Consider the following 17,930-nt stretch of genomic DNA (forward strand, 5'->3'; position numbering starts at 1 on the left):
TTTTGGTTCTCAATCCTCGACTTCACTGCGTTCTCCGTGGTGCCCCGGCTGCTGTATGCTTCTGCTGTCACTCGCTTAGTTCGTCATTTTTCCTTCAAACAGTTCTGCCGCCAGTGTCTCCAGCACCCAGCGCCTCGGTCTCTCTCGCAGGCCCTTCTCGGTCCTCGACTTTTTCGCGCCAAAAACAAAGGGGACAAGCCAATACATGAAGGGTTGCAGAAATGTCGGGCATACCTGAGCTGGAAGAGGCCCTGCGCAAGCTCGACGAAGAGCTCGAGGAAGGCGACATCACCCGCAAAGGCTATGAAAAGAGACGGACTCTCATTCTTTCGCAGTACATCAGTTCTCCCCCACTGAACCTACAATCACACTCACAATCACAATCACAATCGCAACCCCAACCCCAGCCTCAGTCTCGAGGGCTTCGCATACACTCGCCTGACGATAGCGATCATCCTGTCTCTAATGAGGAATCCAGAGCAGCTTCGCTTGCTGCCCTCACCGGTCGACCGGTGGGCAGCGCCTCGAGAGATGGGACAATGACCGAGGGCCATCCCAGCATGACCCGGCGAGCCTCTGTGCCCAGGGATGAATACAACGATTCCAGGAGAAGCATCACCCCCCAAAGCCACATTCAAAGATTCCAAGAGAGGGAAGCGGGAAATCTACCGCATGGTTCAATGTCGGGGTCCTCATTCGATGGCCGGCGCGAAACCTTCATGACTGCCAACGACCAGTCCCGTACCGAGACGCTGCTGAGCCAGAACTACGCGTTCAATCCCGACACCCAACAAAATTATGGCGGCGGCGGCATAGACACTCGCAACTCTACTATGCTGGACTCGCAGCAAGGCTATTTCTCGGATTTTGCCGGTCAACAACGAGAAGAGCACCAAGAGAATTATGGGGGCAATGTGCACAGATATTCGCAGAGCGAAGTGACTTCGCCCACGGCTCAGGTGGCGCCACCGTTTCTCGGTGCCGGAGAGCTTGCTGGAGGTGCGGCTATCCACCAAATGCCCCTGGAGCCGCGCGAAGTACCTTTCGCCATTTGTGACCCACATGATTCGCACATCGAGATGTCCAGGTTTGAGAACATTGCTGCAGTCCTCAGACATCGAGCAAAGACAAATCCTCAGCAGGCCGCCTACTGGGTGTTGGACCAAAAGGGTAAAGAGCTCGTCTCTATCACCTGGGTGAAGCTATGCAGCCGCGCGGAAAAGGTTGCTCAGGTCATTCGCGACAAAAGCAGTCTTTATAAGGGGGACCGAGTTGCGTTGATCTACACTGAGAATGAAATCATCGAATATGCCGTGGCGCTGCTAGGCTGCTTCATCGCCGGCGTGGTGGCTGTACCGATCAACGACCCGAAGAATTATGCCAGATTGAACGTTGTATTGACGTCTACGCAGGCGCATCTCGCTCTGACTACGGAGGCCAACCTCAAGAATTTCCAGCGAGATATCACCGCCGCCAAGCTGAACTGGCCCCGCGGAGTGGAATGGTGGAAGACCAACGAATTCGGCAGCTATCATCCTAAGAAAAAGGGCGAGGAAGTTCCCCTTGTGGTTCCGGACCTCGCCTATATTGAGTTCTCTATGGCACCGACTGGTGACCTCCGGGGTGTCGTGATGAGCCACAAGACAATCATGCATCAAATGGCGACACTCAGTGCCATGATTACGTCGGCGACAAGCAACACCAAAGCAGACACCTTCAATCCTTCCCTGCGCGACAAGCAGGGTCACTTGATCACCGGCTCGAGACATGGCGAAATCATGCTGAGCTATCTCGATCCGAGACAGAGCATTGGAATGATCCTGGGAGTTTTGTTAAACATCTATGGCGGCCACACGGTGATTTACATTGACCAACGAACCATCGAGACACCTGGTCTTTACGCCAACCTCATAACGAAGTACAAGACAACACTCCTTGTAGCAGATTACCCGGGACTCAAACGTGCCGTGTACAACTACCAGGCGGATCCCATGACGACGAGGAATTTCAAACGGAACTTTGAACCCAACTTCTCTAGTGTCAAGTTGTGTATGATCGACACCTTGACCGTTGACGTTGAATTCCACGAATTACTCGCAGATCGTTGGCTGAAACCACTTCGCAATCCCAGGGCAAGGGACATCGTGGCCCCTATGCTCTGTTTACCCGAACATGGCGGAATGGTGATTAGCATGAGAGACTGGCTGGGAGGAGAGGAACGCATGGGTTGCTCGTTGACCCATGAGATGGATCGTGACCACGAGACAGAGGAGAAAAAGGAAGAACAACTTGCGATTACAAAATCCAGCTTCGGCAGTAGCCTCATTGGTGGCGGAACTAAGCCTTCTTCCAAGGAACGTTCGACGGAGGACTTAGGGGAAGTGCTACTGTCGAAAGAGGCTCTGAAGACAAATGACATCCTGGTGCTGGCTATGGGCGCCGAAGCAAGAGCGAGGGCGACTTCATTTCCCAGCGCAGTCCGATGTGGAGCGTTCGGATACCCCATACCCGACGCCACTCTTGCAGTGGTTGATCCTGAATCCGGTTTGCTGTGCGCGCCAAACTCGATAGGTGAGATTTGGGTAGACTCACCCTCTCTGTCTGGAGGCTTTTGGGCTCTGCCGAAGCATACTGAAACGATCTTTCATGCTCGGCCATTTTGTTTCAAAGAAGGCAACCCGACGCCTACTGCCATCGACCCCGAATTTCTTCGTACCGGTCTACTTGGATGTGTCATAGAAGGCAAGATCTATGTTTTGGGACTGTATGAGGATCGACTCAGGCAGCGGGTGGAGTGGGTCGAGCACGGTCTGGCGGTGCAGGAACATCGCTATTTCTTCGTCCAGCATCTAATCCTCAGCATCATGAGAAATGTCCCCAAGATCCACGACTGCTCCGCTTTTGACTGCTTTGTGAACGATGAACATCTTCCCATAGTCCTTTTGGAATCTCCATCGGCTTCAACGGCGCCATTATCCTCAGGCGGTCCACCACAGCAGCTTGATATTGCATTACTCGACTCTTTGGCGGAGAAAACGATGGATGTCCTGTACCAAGAGCACCACCTCAGAGTATACTGCGTCTTGATCACGGCTCCAGGAATCCTCCCGCGGGTGACTAAGAACGGCCGGCGAGAGATTGGTAACATGCTCTGTCGCAAAGAATTCGATAATGGAGCACTCCCTTGTGTCCACGTCAAATTTGGCGTCGAGCGAGCTGTGAAAAATCTTCCCGTTGGAGAGGACATCAACGGTGGCATCTGGTCCGCCAACTCAAGTGCGGCGAGAACCGATCTTCTGTACGGCCAGGAAACTCAGTGGTCGGGTGTCGACCCTCGCGAGGTTGTCATCGACGACCGAACATCAACCGCTCTGAGCAATTTCACAAATATTTTCGACTTGATGCAATGGCGGGTGGCGCGACAAGCAGACGAGCTTGCATACTGCACTATCGACGGGCGAGGAAAGGAAGGCAAAGGGCTGACATGGAAGAAATTTGACCATAGGGTGGCAGCCGTCGCCTTGTACCTACGGAACAAGGTCAAGGTGAAGCCCAGCGATCATCTTATTTTGATGTACACTCACTCGGAAGACTATGTGTTTGCCATATATGCATGTATGGCTCTAGGAGCGATCGCTATCCCTGTTGCTCCTTTGGACGCCAACAGACTGTCGGAAGACGCTCCAGCATTCCTTCACATTGTGGCCGACATGGGTGTGAAGGCCGTACTGTGCAACACAGACGTCGACCACCTATTCAAACAAAAAATCGTCTCGCAGCACCTCAAACAGTCCGCACAGTATCTGAAAACACATATTCCAAGCGTCTATAACACAGCGAAACCGGCGAAGCAGTCTCATGGTTGCAGAGAACTCGGTTTGACGATAAATCGTTCTTGGATATCTCCAACAAACCCTGTGATTATCTGGACATATTGGACGCCGGACCAACGTCGAGTCTCTGTTCAGCTTGGCCACGACACCATTTTGGGCATGTGCAAGGTTCAGAAAGAGACGTGCCAAATGACAAGCTCAAAACCGGTACTCGCCTGTGTGCGAAGCACGATCGGCATAGGGTTCCTTCATACGGTGCTCATGGGCGTCTACAATGGAAGCACCACCTATCTCATCTCGCCGCTCGACTTTGCTCAGAATCCAGGTCAGTTGTTTCAGGCGTTGTCCCGTTACAAAGTCAAGGATACTTACGCAACCAGCCAAATGCTGGATTTTGCCATGGGTCACGTCGTTGGCAAAGGCTTTTCTCTGCATGAGTTGAAGAATCTCATGGTGACGACTGAATCGAGACCTCGGCTTGATCTATTCTCGAAGGCGAGACTGCATTTTGCTCAGACGGGGCTCGAAAGGACCGCCATCAACACGATATATGCACATGTCCTCAACCCCATGATCGCGTCTCGCAGCTATATGTCGATTGAACCGATCGAGCTCTGGCTTGACGTGCGCGCGTTGAGAAGAGGTCTCATCTATCCGGTCGATCCAGACACCGATCCGACGGCTCTGTGTGTTCAAGATTCGGGCATGGTACCAGTGTCTACTCGCATCGCGGTTGTCAACCCCGAAACTTGTCAATTATGCCATGTGGGAGAATTTGGCGAAATCTGGGTTCAGTCAGAAGCATGCGCCAAATCGTTCTACATGTCGAAAGAGGTGTTTGATGAAGAACGGTTCAACGGACGGATCTTGGGTGGGGACCCAAATGCGACCTACGTCCGAACAGGGGACTTGGGATTTCTGCACAACGTCACCCGACCTATCGGACCTGGGGGCCAGCCTGTGGAGATGCAGATATTGTTCGTGTTGGGCAGCATTGGCGAGACGTTTGAAGTCAACGGCCTCAACCACTTTCCGATCGACATCGAAAGTACCATCGAAAAGTGTCATCGGAACATTACTCCTGGTGGGTGTGCCGTCTTCCAGGCTGGTGGGATGGTTGTCGTTTTGGTGGAAGTCTTCCGAAAATCATATCTGGCGTCCATTGTGCCGGTCATTGTCAATGCCGTCCTCCATGAACACCAAATTATTGTCGACATTGTTGCGTTTGTCGGCGACGGCGATTTCCCCAGAAGCAGACTGTCCGAGAAGCAGAGAGGCAAGATCTTAGCTTCATGGGTGACGAGAAAATTACGCACCATTGCGCAGTTCGGCATCCGAGACGCAGACGGGCAGATGTCTTCAGCACCTGGTGAGCGCAAAGCGCCTAGCATGGTGAGCAAAACTCTATCAGTGAGTCAACCAGACCAGCGGCGTGCCTCTACCGCGTCAGAGTCCAGGGGAAATGCTCAAGGAGACCAAATGTCCAACCGATCGAGCATTGTGCCAGAACTGCCCTTCACGTTGCCCCCTAACCATTATCAGATTGACCCCACCGGCCTATATGACCCTGGTGCATCTGACAGCAACCGGACCGGAGTATCGCTTAGCGACAAGCCTTATACTCTTCCTGAAGGGCTAGTTGAGATGCCGAGTTCTAATTTCGACGATATGGACGAAAAGTCCAATCCCTACCTTACGGACGAGAAATTCTTCGACCCAAACGCTGACCCAGACCACCAACTTGACGATTACACCCCTCAGGGCTCGCAACTTGACCTTGCTCCGGGAGGACCGCCAAAACTGTCTCTGGTCAACCCGACTGAGTACTCATTGCAGGGCAGCAACGACAACACCCCGACTTCGTACACGGCAAGCGCCACGCCGACGTCTGCCATCCCGAACGCATTGAAGACGCCCGTGGATCAAGGTCAAGACAGCCCCTACGAGGACCAAGGCAATCCATTCCGAAACTCCATCCCAGCATCGGTGCCCAGCTTTGATTTCATCACTCATTCTTTCTCCGGGCCTTCAGCGGCGACGAGAAACCCCGCCTCAGCCCGAGATCAAATGGCCAGCGCCAGCGCGGCATTCAACCAGGTGACCTCTCCAACCCCAACCAGCCCAACAGCAACAGGTGGCCGTGCGCTTCTTCCTAGCCAGCAAGCACGATTTCCCAATTACCAGGCGAATCCCAAGCCGCTGCCTGTACGACAGTCGAGCGACAATTTATATGAGGTCAAAGACCTGCCACAGGAGGCCTTGACATACGCTGCGTCGACGCACAGCCGGAGATCCGGGTCTTCCACATACCAGGGCGATCAGAATCAGGATTCCAACTCGCTACATGCTAATGACGGACGGCAGAGCACAGACTTGCGCAGTTATCCGCCAAGCATCCGGAGAAGGTATGACGGGAGTGGGTATGATGGGTTTGATTACTGAGCGGCGTGGGAACAAATGATGTCGGCGCTGGCGGTATGGACAATGGCAGCGGGCTCGAATTCTTTGTGATATAGTGTGACTTTAGGTACTATTGGTTAAAGGAGAGTAAAAGTTGGCTACAGAGGATGACCCGTATGATAATGCAGCATGACCACGACCCACCAGTATGCTGTTTGATGTATCGTGTATGATATATTTAGCCGTGCAAGGCTGTATTGGAGAAGTGGGCAAGAGGGGCATTCAGCCTCGTCGCTTTCTGACTTTCTCCTTTTTCCCCCGCATGTTCGCCGCCAGCTTCGATTGCCGCGGCCCTTGTTGCAAGGGCGGGGAAGTAGATTCGCTTGCGCACACAATGGAGGAATCCCCCGCTTCTCCGAGAGCTGGATCGGATGTGGGATTTGCCCAAACGGCATACCTAGGTAGGTAGGTGGCCAAGGAATTGGGAAGAAAAGAGACGAGGAGAAATGCAAGTCTCATGACGATTCAATTTCTATCCGGACGACCAACTCACCACACATCATACCATATCATATCGGTTACTTTGTCGACGTTCGACGACTCACAACTTCCTGAAACGAGAGTAAATACGCTTGTATTTGCCCTTCCGCACAAGCACTTCTCGGCTCTCGCTCCGGTCATTTTTCTATTCCCCCTCCTCCTATCAAGTAAGACACCGTTGTGTGATCGAAAGAGCCAAAAGGTAGAGAAGTCGGGATAGCCTTGCCTTGTTCGCCATCGCCGTCGCCATCGCCAATATGCCTCCCGCTACAATGCGTGCCGTTGTCCTCAAGGGCGATTACCATGTAAGTACTTGGGCACTGATTGATGCTCCCTCGCTTCTAGAGACTTCCTAGTTGCAGATCTGGCTGCCGAAAACCTGTGTTAAGCGACAAGCAATGCAAAGGCTGACTGGGCCAATTCTAGGTCGAAGTGGAAGATAGACCCTACCCGAAGCTGCAAAAACCCACCGACGCCGTGCTCAAGGTGACTTCGACTGCTCTCTGCGTGAGTATCCTACCTTTTTCCTTCTTTGATGTTCTCGCGTCTTTATCCCACTTTTCCGACTCTGTCATGTAGACAATTGGGGGTCTCAAAACTTACATCTCCCTCCTTTATCCTCCCAATGAACAGACCACCCCTACGCGATCTCCCCTCCTGAACGATGTGTGATCCAGCCTCGTTAAACACTTATTTGTGGTACAGGGATCCGACCTCCATTTCTACCGCGGGCACCTGAAATGTCCTCCTGGATTCATCTGCGGTCACGAGTTCGTGGGCACGATTGCCGAAAAGGGCGACGCCGTCACCAATTTCGAGATTGGCGACAAGGTCGTCGTCCCCTTCTACACGGCCTGCCAGGAATGCTACTACTGCGTGCGCGGCCAGGCCAGCCGGTGCAGCAAGGGCGAGTTGTTTGGCAATTCCGTCCCCGCGAACACGGTCGACGGTGGGCAGGCCGAGTATGTGAGGGTGCCGCTGGCGAGTACCACGCTGGTCAAGGCCCCGTCTGGTGAGTAAAACCCAGCGTAAAACCCAAACTGAAGCCGGGGGTGGGGGGGAAGGGCCACTTCCTGGACCCCCCCATTGGAGGTTATGTTCAAGAGACCTCTCTCTCCGGCTTTACTGGAATTCCTTATTGACGTGGGGGGGTGTTTGTGTGTACAGGGATTCCCGAGGAAATGCTCGTGCTCATGGCCGACATCTTCCCGACGGGCTACTTCGCGGCGCAGCGCTTCTTGAAGGACCTCCCGCAGCGCGACCGCGACGAGTTCACCACCGTGGTCATCGGGTGCGGGCCCGTGGGCATCTGCGCCATCACCTGCGCGCTGACCATGGTCAAGACGGTGTACGCGATCGACTCGATTCCCGAGCGACTGGCCGAGGCCGAGAAGATCGGCGCCATCCCGATCAACCTGAACGACAGTCCCGTGGACAAGATCAAGGCCGCGACGGGCGGGCGTGGCGCCGACGTCGTGCTCGAGGTCGTCGGCCACACCGACGCCTTCATGCTGGCCTTTGACATGATCCGCCCCTTTGGCCAGATCTCCTCCATCGGCGTGCACACCGAGATGATCCCGCTCAACGGCCTGTTGTGCTACGGCAAGAACGTCACCATGGCCTTCGGCCGCTGCCCCGTGCGCAGCATCTTCGAGGACGCCCTCGACATCCTGGTCAAGGAGCAGAAAAAGGTCGCCTTCCTCTGCGGCCGCACCATGTCCCTCGAGGACGCGCCCCAGGCGTACAAGGACTTTGAGCAGCGCAAGGTCCACAAGATCGTCTTCAAGATGCCGGGCGAGAAGACTGGTCAGGCCGTTGCGGATAAGGTGTAGGAAAACCGGGAAAGGAGATGTTGCCTCTTTTTGTTCCAGTCCGATATGGGGTGATTGTGGGCATCATATCAATTGATTATGGCCCATCACTGCCACCTAAATAGCTGTCAAAAATCCCAGTAATGGATGGGACCAATATATGTGTGTGTGTTCTTGGACAGGAGCTGGGGGCACAAAATGCCCAGTGAAAACCGCCTCTCCTAGCTGTTATTTCTTCCTCTCCCGCCCTTCAAGAACCCTCCCTCCCTCTCCTTTCACAAATCCACCTATAAGACAATACGGAGACAACATCACAAGTGACAAGTTCACCCGGTTTTGCTCGACCAACTACATTCATCCACACATGAGTGTAACCTCTGTGTGTCATGCGTGTCGAGTCAAATCGAGTAACGTCATCGCATCCCCAGCTGTCAATGAGCAGTGGTGGCTGATATTCTCTGTGCTCGGTACTTATTGGCATATTCCGTACTCGGTATATCCATCGAATCTGGTTCTAGATGCCCAGTATTAAGTGTTTGGGAGATTTCCAGCCGCATGATGACTTATCTACTTTCATAAGGATGCAGGGGCACGGCTCGCCCAGCTTGCTGCGCAATTAGTTAATCAGCTGGGCGCGTGGCGAGGACGAAAAGAGGCAATAGCCTAATCGGTAGCTAGCTGGGCCTTAATACTGGCCCAACAGTATTGGTCTAAAGGGCCTCCCGTGATGCGCGGAAATTTGGTACACAAAGGGCCTCTTTTCCGGAGATGCGACTTTCCCGCTTTCGGGCCATGGTCCTTTCTCCCCGTCTTGGAGCGGAGGCTTCCTGGTGCTCGTATATATATCCCAGATTCAACATGGAGATATATTTTTCACTTTCGAGCATTGCCTGAATTGGCATTGGCGTCTCCTCCAGGCCAGCAAAAGGGGAACAAATCTCGAGGGCTTTTACCGAAAAGCGGCCATGCCAGGAGGACTTGGTTTTCATACCAGTTCTTGCATGTTGTGTGCCCGTGAAACGATGAAAGGTCTGGCTGTGCCAGACCACGGCAAGGGACGCAGACAATGACATGTCGACGACGCAAGCGCAGAAAGCTTGCGCGGGATTGAAATCGATGGCACGGGCGGAGCGGCTCTGATAAAAGAGGCCTTCCTCTCTCGAAGGACACATACGCATGGGCTGCTGGGCGTAAGGGACGTAACGCCTCTTGAATTCTGATATACCGCCATGACCGGGCCCGCGAACAGCGCCGGCAATCTTCGAGACTGTCCAGAGGGAGAAATGAGCGACCAGCTCCCTTGGACAAAGATAGAAGATCCTGCTGAGCGGCGAAAGGTCCAGAACCGTCTGAACAAGCGAGCCTCCAGTGTGTCTGCTGTTTGTCGATCATGGCACAAGTGAGAAGCTGACAACGGATCGAACCAGGAGCTCGGAAGAACCTTCAGAATTCCGACAGTCTGTCCGCTCCACAAGCCGATGGCGACACTACCTCACCATGGGATCCTGTCTTGGCTGTTCTCCCACGATCGGCGAACCGTGATCTTCTAAAGGAAGGGCTCTCGGCTAACGGAGCCCGTGCCTTCTCCAGCACCTTAGCCTCTGGCTCGATCCTGGATCAAGCGAAAGTCCTCTCGCCGCTCATGGAAAACCAACTGCTGCGTCAGATTTGGTGGACAGGTGCGAAGAATCCCCTTTCTGGCGCTGCCGTACAGTTCTAGCGTGTCAGGATAGGAGCTGAAGAGCTCATGGCTTTTAATGTTAGGAGCCAACATCCTGTGGCCAAGTCTCGAGGAAGGTGAAGGACCCCCAAACAAAGCCGTCCCATCTTCCTGGGCCTGGTCCTATACTCGCCATGCGTTTGCCGATCCGTTGTTGTTCAGCTCCCTCGCCCAGGCGACAGGAAAAGCCATGTGTGTCATGGGTCATGCAAGTGACAGGCAACTCCAGCGCTCGATCCTCGAATACGAGACAAAGGCCCTACAGCACCTGAGGGAGGAGCTCGACTCAATGGCGCCCACACCAAGAGATGAATTGCTGTTCGCTGTGCTCATGATATTCCCTCGGCCAAGGAAGAATAATGTGGTCAGGGAGAAGGACCGCATTGGAGCCTTTCGACCTTGTCTGATGACACTCCAGCATATTAATCATGGCAGCACTGGGTGGTCATATGACACACCGCATTGGGGAGCTCTGCAAAGGCTGATGCAGGAAAAAGGCGGGCTAGACAAGGTTACCATGACTGGGCTGGGGGAGTTCATGCAGTTGTATGTCCTTGGACCTTTCTTCCGTCACTCTTGGAGGCTAATTTATCCCCCGCAGAATCGACCTGTGGCAAGCTAGCGTGCATCTGGACCGTCCATCTTTTGGTCTTTGCCGTGTATACCTGGAGTGCGAACAGGAGGTTCTCCCGCTCTTGCGCCTGTACGAGCAGGAGCAGGGCGAAGAATTCGCATTCCCAGCAGGCGCCATAGGCCACGACTTGCTGGATGTGATATGGGACATCCGTAGCTATCTCCGGTTGCTGCATATATTGAGGACCGACACTGGCGCTATCGATGCGTCTTCGAAGCCACTGGCCCGATATCGAAATGTCATTCAACACCGACTCTTATCGTTGAGGAAGATCGAGTCCAACTCCACCCACGAGGCTTGTCGCATGGGCGTCTCGATCTTTGCTTACGGTGTTACCTTTCCCTTCCAGGATATGGCACCCATGGTCCACTATGCAGGAACCCTGCGCCAGTTGTTGGTAGGCATGAAAATGCTCCAACTTGCGAATGAGTTCCGTTTGTGGCTGTTGATGATGGGCGCCATGGCCATGTATGACACAGAAGCCGTCCATTGGTATGTCCAAGAGATCAGAACGTTGGCATCGGAGATGGCGGTCAGGACGTGGCCTGAGCTGAAGGGAATAATGCGACAGTTCCTGTGGTTTGAACCCAGCTGCAACGAAGGCGCTCTGGAAGTTTGGGTGCTGTGCCTAACAGGAGACTGAGCAGCCCAGGTGGTTCAATGATGGTGATCTGCGCGGGTCTGAAGGCGTTGACCTCGCCAGCTCAGTCCTGAGACGGTATACAAGCCTTGCCAGGTGTCGTCGTGCCTGTGGGTTCTTGTACTGGCTATTTCGCTGCGAAGTTGCTCCAGTGGCAGCGGTAGTCCGCTCTTCAGGACCGAGCCGACGAGTCCACTGGCATTTTCAGTCAAAGCCACACGTCTCTCAAACCATATCCTTAAGCTCTCTGCTTCTGGTAGTACCGTGGCCTGGAGGCAGCCGACGAGCGTGGCCCAAGTCTTGTAAGCTGTTAGTGCATTGCCTGGTTCTTCTTCGGTTTCAATGTCGCTTGACAGCAATGCTGACTGTAAATTGAGCAACAACTTCGCGCCCAAGCGGACAGGTTCAGGACAACCAAACACTAGAAAAGCCCATAATAGCATGGCTTCGTAGATTCCGAGCTGGGTTTGTGGGCATGCATGGCTGTCAGGATTTGAGCGCAGGTCGTGGCGAGCTTGAACGATCCGGGAGATGCAGCTAAGCCTTTGCACCAAGAGCGAGTGGATTTTGCCGTCATCTTGGCTCGGTCCGAATGTTTGCACAGAGCCATCAGTGTTCTGCACATGTGCAAGACTATGGAAGAGTTCTCGCAGAGAGGTCCAAGCATGGTGTGTTCCGGGCTGTACTGAGAAGTCTGTCGTCGTAGTAGCAGCCATCGAGCTTGCCGCAGCTGGCTCTTCTCCCTTGGCAAATATCCCAGATGCTGCAAAAATGGGCACCGTATCGGAAGACACGGCCAAGTACACATCGCAGCTGACCACATTCGCAGCAATCCATGCTTCGAGGTTCTGTTGCAACCCTGGTGACTGGGCCACAAGGTTCGGGATCGCGCTCAGATGGATCCGTGCATGATTTGGCCGGCCATTCATGGTCTCAAACACGGAGAACCAAAAGATCGTCAGCAACAAGACGTTGCCGATAGCCTGACTGGCCTGGATTCTGTTGCGGACAAGGGCGAGAGCTTGCCCGTAGGACCTGAATGCATGTGCCCGGAGGGTAGAAGCCTTCATCTCTCGACTCATCATGAGAGCGAGCACCGCAGAAACGGCAGAAAGAGCCGCGGAGTAGCTTTCGTCCTGCCGTATAAGGTGGAACTCCCCGAGGGACCGAGTGAAGGCGCACTGTTGAATCAGTGCCAGGGAAGGACCATCGTGCGACCAAAGCTCCGGGACTACGCGCGTGACAGCATAATCCCAGAGTTGGTCCTGGATGGCTGTCTGACCCTCTGATGTGACCGGAAGAGTCCAATGAGGTGGAAAAGGGATGGATATACGTTGACCTGCTGTGGTTGCCTCTATGATATTGTCATCAACCTGGGCCATAGACGGAACATGGATGGCGTCGTCGTCGTAGGTGGCCATGAATGGGCTCGACGACCGTCCAGCACCACCCGCCTCTGGAGCCTACGGATCAAAGTTAACACGCCATTATCCTCCCAGGGGATATATTGAGTCAAGGGAGACATACTGTCCGGCCCAGCCTCCATCGTAGGCGCCCTGCTCGTGGAGAGGGTGGTCGGTCATCACCCATTGCCGATGATTGCTTTCCTCGCCCTTTTCTCCATCTCCGGTACTCTTGGACCTGACTTGCTACCCTGGTGCGGTGAGTGGTGTCGTCAATGCTTTCCACGTCAAGATTGACCCAGGTGACACTTCCGTCATATTGTCCAGACATGCCACCCAAAATGCAACACCCTCTGCAACTAATATCGCCGATACTGGTGGCAGAAGTCTTCTTGTCTGCAGAACACAAGGCATGGGACGAGAGGGAGGAAGAGCAAGAGGAGGGAGAGCGCGAAGGCCCAACAACGATATCTTGAGTTCAGGCATGGTGGTTCAGTTCCAGACATTCATAGTAGCAGCTATTATCAGCGTTCTTGAAAGAACCCTTGGTCGTTTGGCCACCACCGACTTCACATATCAACCCATCTCGGGTGCCTTCCCAGTTTGGGCGCTACGTTGAGATTCAAATGTGATTGGCTCCATGTCTCCGGAGAAGCTGACCTTGCAGGGTCAGCATGTCAAGACTAGACTGCATCGGTGGTGCATTTGCCGGTTCTTTTGGACCAAGCCACACCATGGATCGGGCCACTTACGCAGTTGAAGGCATGGAAGAGGCTTCCGCCCCTTGCAGAAGCGCTATGGGAACACGTAAGAAGGACCCCGGGATGCTTGCATGCTCGACCAAGAGAGCGATCAGCCCTCCCCTGTATAAGGCACAAAAGTGTCAAGGCGCGATTATCTAAACTTGGAGGCAAGTGCAGGATAGGCAGGAGCGCCACAAGCGTCTTGGTGGCTAGGCAGCTTTTCGGAGACCCAAATACCGGATATAGGTTACCTACCCAATTAGGTACCACGGACTGGGCCACCATTATACGAAAGGAAAAACATATATGAATGCACATCCCCTTGCTGCTGAGCTGTAAGAAGTAACATACTGGCTCATCTCATCTCGTGTGGCAAAACAATCTCTCTACCCACGTCCCCGAAGACGCATTGACAATTCTATGTCGAGTCAGTCGACTACCGCTTCAGAGCATCCATCACACGTCGACATGTTGCGGCACATACGTGCTAAACACCATCCCGTCTGGTACGTGCTTCCACTCCTTGGTCTGTGGATCCAAAAACTTGGCCTCGGCATCCGCCCACTCTCTACGCATCAGGTCCGCCCTCTCCTTAGCCCGGGGCTTGATGACAGCCTCGAAGGGGGCTGGCGTGATGGCGGCGCCTCCCCTCAAGTCGTCAATGTCTGGAATGGTGATGGGCTGGCCATTCTCGTCCAAAGGCAATGAGAAGTCGAACCCCCACAACATGCGCGAGACACCGAGAAAGAGAGAGCGTTCTGCGATATGCATCCCCTGGCATAGGCGCCGTCCAGCACCGAAAACAAAATTATGCCGTTTGCCGACGTCGGAGCTCTTGGCGGACTCGAACTCGCTCTCTAGATTGTTCAAGTGGCGCGTCGGATCAAAAGCTCGCGGGTGAGGAGTTCGTTTGGGATCCTGGGTGATGTACCTGGGTCATCTCAGCATCAGAAGTCTATCTTGTTTTGTAGGCCATTGTCTTTGGTCTTTTTGGGTGGAGGGAGGAAATATCAATTCATACCAGACGTTGGGGATAACAGAAGCCCCGGCTGGAATTCTGTAACCCATGTAATGGTCGTCTACCGTGGTCGCATGAGGAGCTGCAAAGACCGTAGTAGGCATCCACCGCAGACTCTCTTTGGCACAGGCGTGCACGTAGGGTAGTTCAGGCAAGTCGTCCATCGTTGGCAGTCGATCAGACCCGACAACTTCGTCGAGCTCTCGTTGTGCTTTTTTCTGGACTTCGGGAAACATCATCATGGCCAGGATAAAGCCTTGGAGAGTAGAGGCTGTGGTGTCGAAACCTGCTTCAAGGAGAGATCCGGATATATAGGCTGCCTGGTCGTCGTCGAACTTCTCGCGCTCTTGCGCTTTAAGGAGGTCGTTGCAAAAGCAAGGCTAGTTTAGTACATATATTAGTCTCACACAAGCTCTCTGGAGTCCCCCTTTTAGCAAAGTACAGGCCCACTTACTCTGCCTGTGCCGGTGAGGGCCCTTTCCTTTGCTGCGAGCCAGTGGCTGCGGTACAGCTCTTTCTCCTTTTCGTGCAGCTTTCTGGCATATTCGTAGTTTGGAGCCAAGAACCTGGGCAGTCTCCGCAGCAAGGGATACAGATCCAAAAGCTGGGCGCTCGCACTTCCCACTAACATGGTCCACTTCTTGAATCCCTGTTCACATCCAACTATGAGCTTCAGCACGGGACTGGTGGAAAATGAATGCTTACTTGATACAACTGTTGGAATTTAGGATCTTCAACGCTAGTAAATCGGAAGCCAAAGATTATTTGAGTTGTGAGGGCATGAGTGAACAGTTTAATGTGAGTTTCAAACTCTTCGGGTCGATCGAGCAGATTGACCAGCATGAATTTGTTCTCGAGGTCTTGATAAGGGATATAGCTTGTGGCGGCCTTTATGTTGAGAATGCTGTGGGTAACCGTGTGCATCATCCGCCATTGGGACCCATAGGGCTTGTCTAGTGTGAGTGAAACCAGACAAATCAAAGAGGGGGGTTTGAGGATACCATGGTTACTGTCCTCAAACCACCACTTGCAATATCATGCGCCATGTACATCTCTGGTCTTGAAGAGTACATCGCGCTTCGCTTGTCCAAGAGATCTTTGACTGCCGCGTCCGTGTTCAGGACAATATAAGTCTTGGTGCCGAGGATGAGGGAATAGATGGGCCTAAGCAAGAGAGACATGTCAACTGTACAGAGCGGAAGCACTGTGGTCGAAAGTGGTGATACCCATATTCTTCCGCCCATTTCTGAAATCGACGATGGCCGTACTCCCCCACTCCCGAGAGCTTGCAGCCTCTTAGTAAATGGTCTGAGCCCGACTATGGACTCGTCCCTCACCTGATGAAGATTTCCAAGAATTGGAAGCGTTGGTGGACCTGGCGGAAGATCTTTGGCTCGCTTCCCAATCTGGAGCAGAGGACGGAAAATATAAACGATCGCCAGCAGAAGAGTCAGCGCGAGGAAGACAGTCCTGATCTGCAGGTTGTAGTCATCCATCATAGCGTTCGACTTGTCGATGAGAGATTGAATTCTAGGCTCCTTCTCAATGGAAAAGAGACCCATTATAGTCCTCATTATCGGGTGGTAGCGACGCCAAGGTTTGGGAGAAAGGGTTAAGAAATGGAAATAAGCGTATTTCTGTCGATGTAGAAGGAGCTTGCGTGGACAGTTGAAAGTTTAGTTCAAGACTCAAACGATCAAGTTCTGAGCCGGAAACACTTCAGCATAGCCCGGGACTCGGTTCGGTCCCATCTGGTCTGGAAATACAAAGTGCATTCATATTCATCGGAGATACCTCCGCCTCCAAGCAGTGTATCTTTCCGGATGAGGAGCTTTCCTCCGCTGTTATGCAAGTCTATAAGGGCTGGTTGATGACATGTAGCCGGATGGTGTGCAGCCCAACAAAGACATTCAGATAAAAAATAGGAGTTGTCGATGCGGAGGGAAAGGATATCCAAACATTGTCCTGATGGGCTCGGGATAAGAACCCCGGAACCCCGAAGTTTGTTTGTATCAGCAGGATGAGTAGAAGATAGTACCTAGGTATGGCGTAGATGGCTACGTTAGGAAAGAGACAGTTCTTAGTGATCGCGAAACGAGATGCAGGATGGTGTTTGAGCTTGCAGCTCGAGCTACTCCAGGCATGCATTGTGCAAGTCCAAATTATTCGATCGCCTGTTCCTTTTGAGGTCGATAATATATGATTATCAATATATTTATCCATCTCGAAGGCCAATCTTTTGTCTATAGCCATCTATGACCGTAGGGTGAAATACCACTGCGACGGAACCACAAAACCAGGCAGCCATGGGCGTTGGCTTATCGACGTTAACGCAGAAATGGCCTGGGCTCAGCGAGAGAGTTCTGAGACATCACCGCTTCTCACCCAGCTTCACCTTCTCAAGATCTTCGAAGTACTTAGCTACAGTATCTAGGTCGACATATTCTTTCACTCCAATCACTTTACCATTCTCCACCTCGAAGATACAACCCATATGATTCTCATAGCTCGGCTTTCCCTCACTAGTCCCCACGGGCGAGATCTCGGCGACAACTGTGTTGTCCTGAATTGTCAGTCTCTCGAGGGTCACTTGGAAGTTGTCGAAAGTGGTGATCAGTTGGTTAAACTCTTTCGTCCGTGCCTCCCAGGGCTGTATACCCGCGATAGGATTGTATTGGGGATTGCCCGAAACCCACCACGGGGCTTTTGGAGCGAAAACTTCTGACAACAAGGCTAGGTTGCGCGAGCGCATAATGTCCAGAAATCGCTGCACTACTCGCTCTTGCTCTGTGTGATTCGCCATCTAGTCGGTTTTGTGATTTGTCAGGCTGCTGTCTCGGTACCAGGGATGACCTTGGAGAATGTTTGATTGCGTGTGAACCCCAGTGTGGCAATATCTATCGTATTGACTCGGACAGGAGGCGGAGGATCTGTTCTGGCACCAAACCTGGGGACTTCAAATGACGGGTCGAGTTATTGTTGCCAAATAACCCTTTTTCTGAATTGCTTTATCTTTTGTTCGACACGGGTGGGAGCGATCTCGCTGGATTCAGGAAATAGCCAACCTCAGAGAAATGTCGACTGTGCCCTGGGATGATCTAAACCTTTTTTGAGTCATTTCCTTCGAAGAGGCAGATGTGCAGACCCTTGTTTGTCGCAAGGGCTGGTAATTTTATCGGGCTGGTGGT

General features: G+C 53.0%; 6 protein-coding genes across 6 annotated transcripts; 3 read left to right on the forward strand and 3 right to left on the reverse strand.

The window, feature by feature from the left end:
• Positions 1 to 221: 221 nt before the first annotated feature.
• Positions 222 to 6,275, forward strand: Z520_07174 (uncharacterized protein; the record flags this gene model as incomplete). Its single annotated transcript, XM_016777673.1, has 1 exon — positions 222 to 6,275. The coding sequence occupies one exon, from the start codon at positions 222 to 224 to the stop codon at positions 6,273 to 6,275; it is 6,054 nt and encodes a 2,017-aa protein (XP_016631183.1).
• Positions 6,276 to 7,030: 755 nt separating this feature from the next.
• Z520_07175 (uncharacterized protein) lies at positions 7,031 to 8,605 on the forward strand (the record flags this gene model as incomplete). Its single annotated transcript, XM_016777674.1, has 4 exons — positions 7,031 to 7,078; positions 7,200 to 7,280; positions 7,479 to 7,785; positions 7,941 to 8,605. The coding sequence occupies 4 exons, from the start codon at positions 7,031 to 7,033 to the stop codon at positions 8,603 to 8,605; spliced, it is 1,101 nt and encodes a 366-aa protein (XP_016631184.1).
• A 1,208-nt stretch (positions 8,606 to 9,813) lies between these two features.
• Z520_07176 (uncharacterized protein) lies at positions 9,814 to 11,581 on the forward strand (the record flags this gene model as incomplete). The annotated part of the gene is made up of 4 exons (XM_016777675.1): positions 9,814 to 9,952; positions 10,012 to 10,263; positions 10,349 to 10,850; positions 10,906 to 11,581. The coding sequence occupies 4 exons, from the start codon at positions 9,814 to 9,816 to the stop codon at positions 11,579 to 11,581; spliced, it is 1,569 nt and encodes a 522-aa protein (XP_016631185.1).
• A 14-nt stretch (positions 11,582 to 11,595) lies between these two features.
• Z520_07177 (uncharacterized protein) lies at positions 11,596 to 13,312 on the reverse strand (the record flags this gene model as incomplete). The annotated part of the gene is made up of 2 exons (XM_016777676.1): positions 11,596 to 13,041; positions 13,106 to 13,312. 2 exons carry the CDS (start codon positions 13,310 to 13,312, stop codon positions 11,596 to 11,598), a joined length of 1,653 nt encoding a protein of 550 aa, XP_016631186.1.
• An 868-nt stretch (positions 13,313 to 14,180) lies between these two features.
• Positions 14,181 to 16,304, reverse strand: Z520_07178 (uncharacterized protein; the record flags this gene model as incomplete). The annotated part of the gene is made up of 7 exons (XM_016777677.1): positions 14,181 to 14,655; positions 14,746 to 15,122; positions 15,197 to 15,391; positions 15,448 to 15,690; positions 15,744 to 15,906; positions 15,969 to 16,027; positions 16,080 to 16,304. 7 exons carry the CDS (start codon positions 16,302 to 16,304, stop codon positions 14,181 to 14,183), a joined length of 1,737 nt encoding a protein of 578 aa, XP_016631187.1.
• Positions 16,305 to 17,113: 809 nt separating this feature from the next.
• Positions 17,114 to 17,545, reverse strand: Z520_07179 (uncharacterized protein; the record flags this gene model as incomplete). The annotated part of the gene is made up of 1 exon (XM_016777678.1): positions 17,114 to 17,545. The coding sequence occupies one exon, from the start codon at positions 17,543 to 17,545 to the stop codon at positions 17,114 to 17,116; it is 432 nt and encodes a 143-aa protein (XP_016631188.1).
• Positions 17,546 to 17,930: the final 385 nt, after the last annotated feature.

The sequence above is a fragment of the Fonsecaea multimorphosa genome, assembly GCF_000836435.1.
Source record: "Fonsecaea multimorphosa CBS 102226 unplaced genomic scaffold supercont1.14, whole genome shotgun sequence".
Lineage (NCBI taxonomy): Eukaryota > Fungi > Ascomycota > Eurotiomycetes > Chaetothyriales > Herpotrichiellaceae > Fonsecaea > Fonsecaea multimorphosa.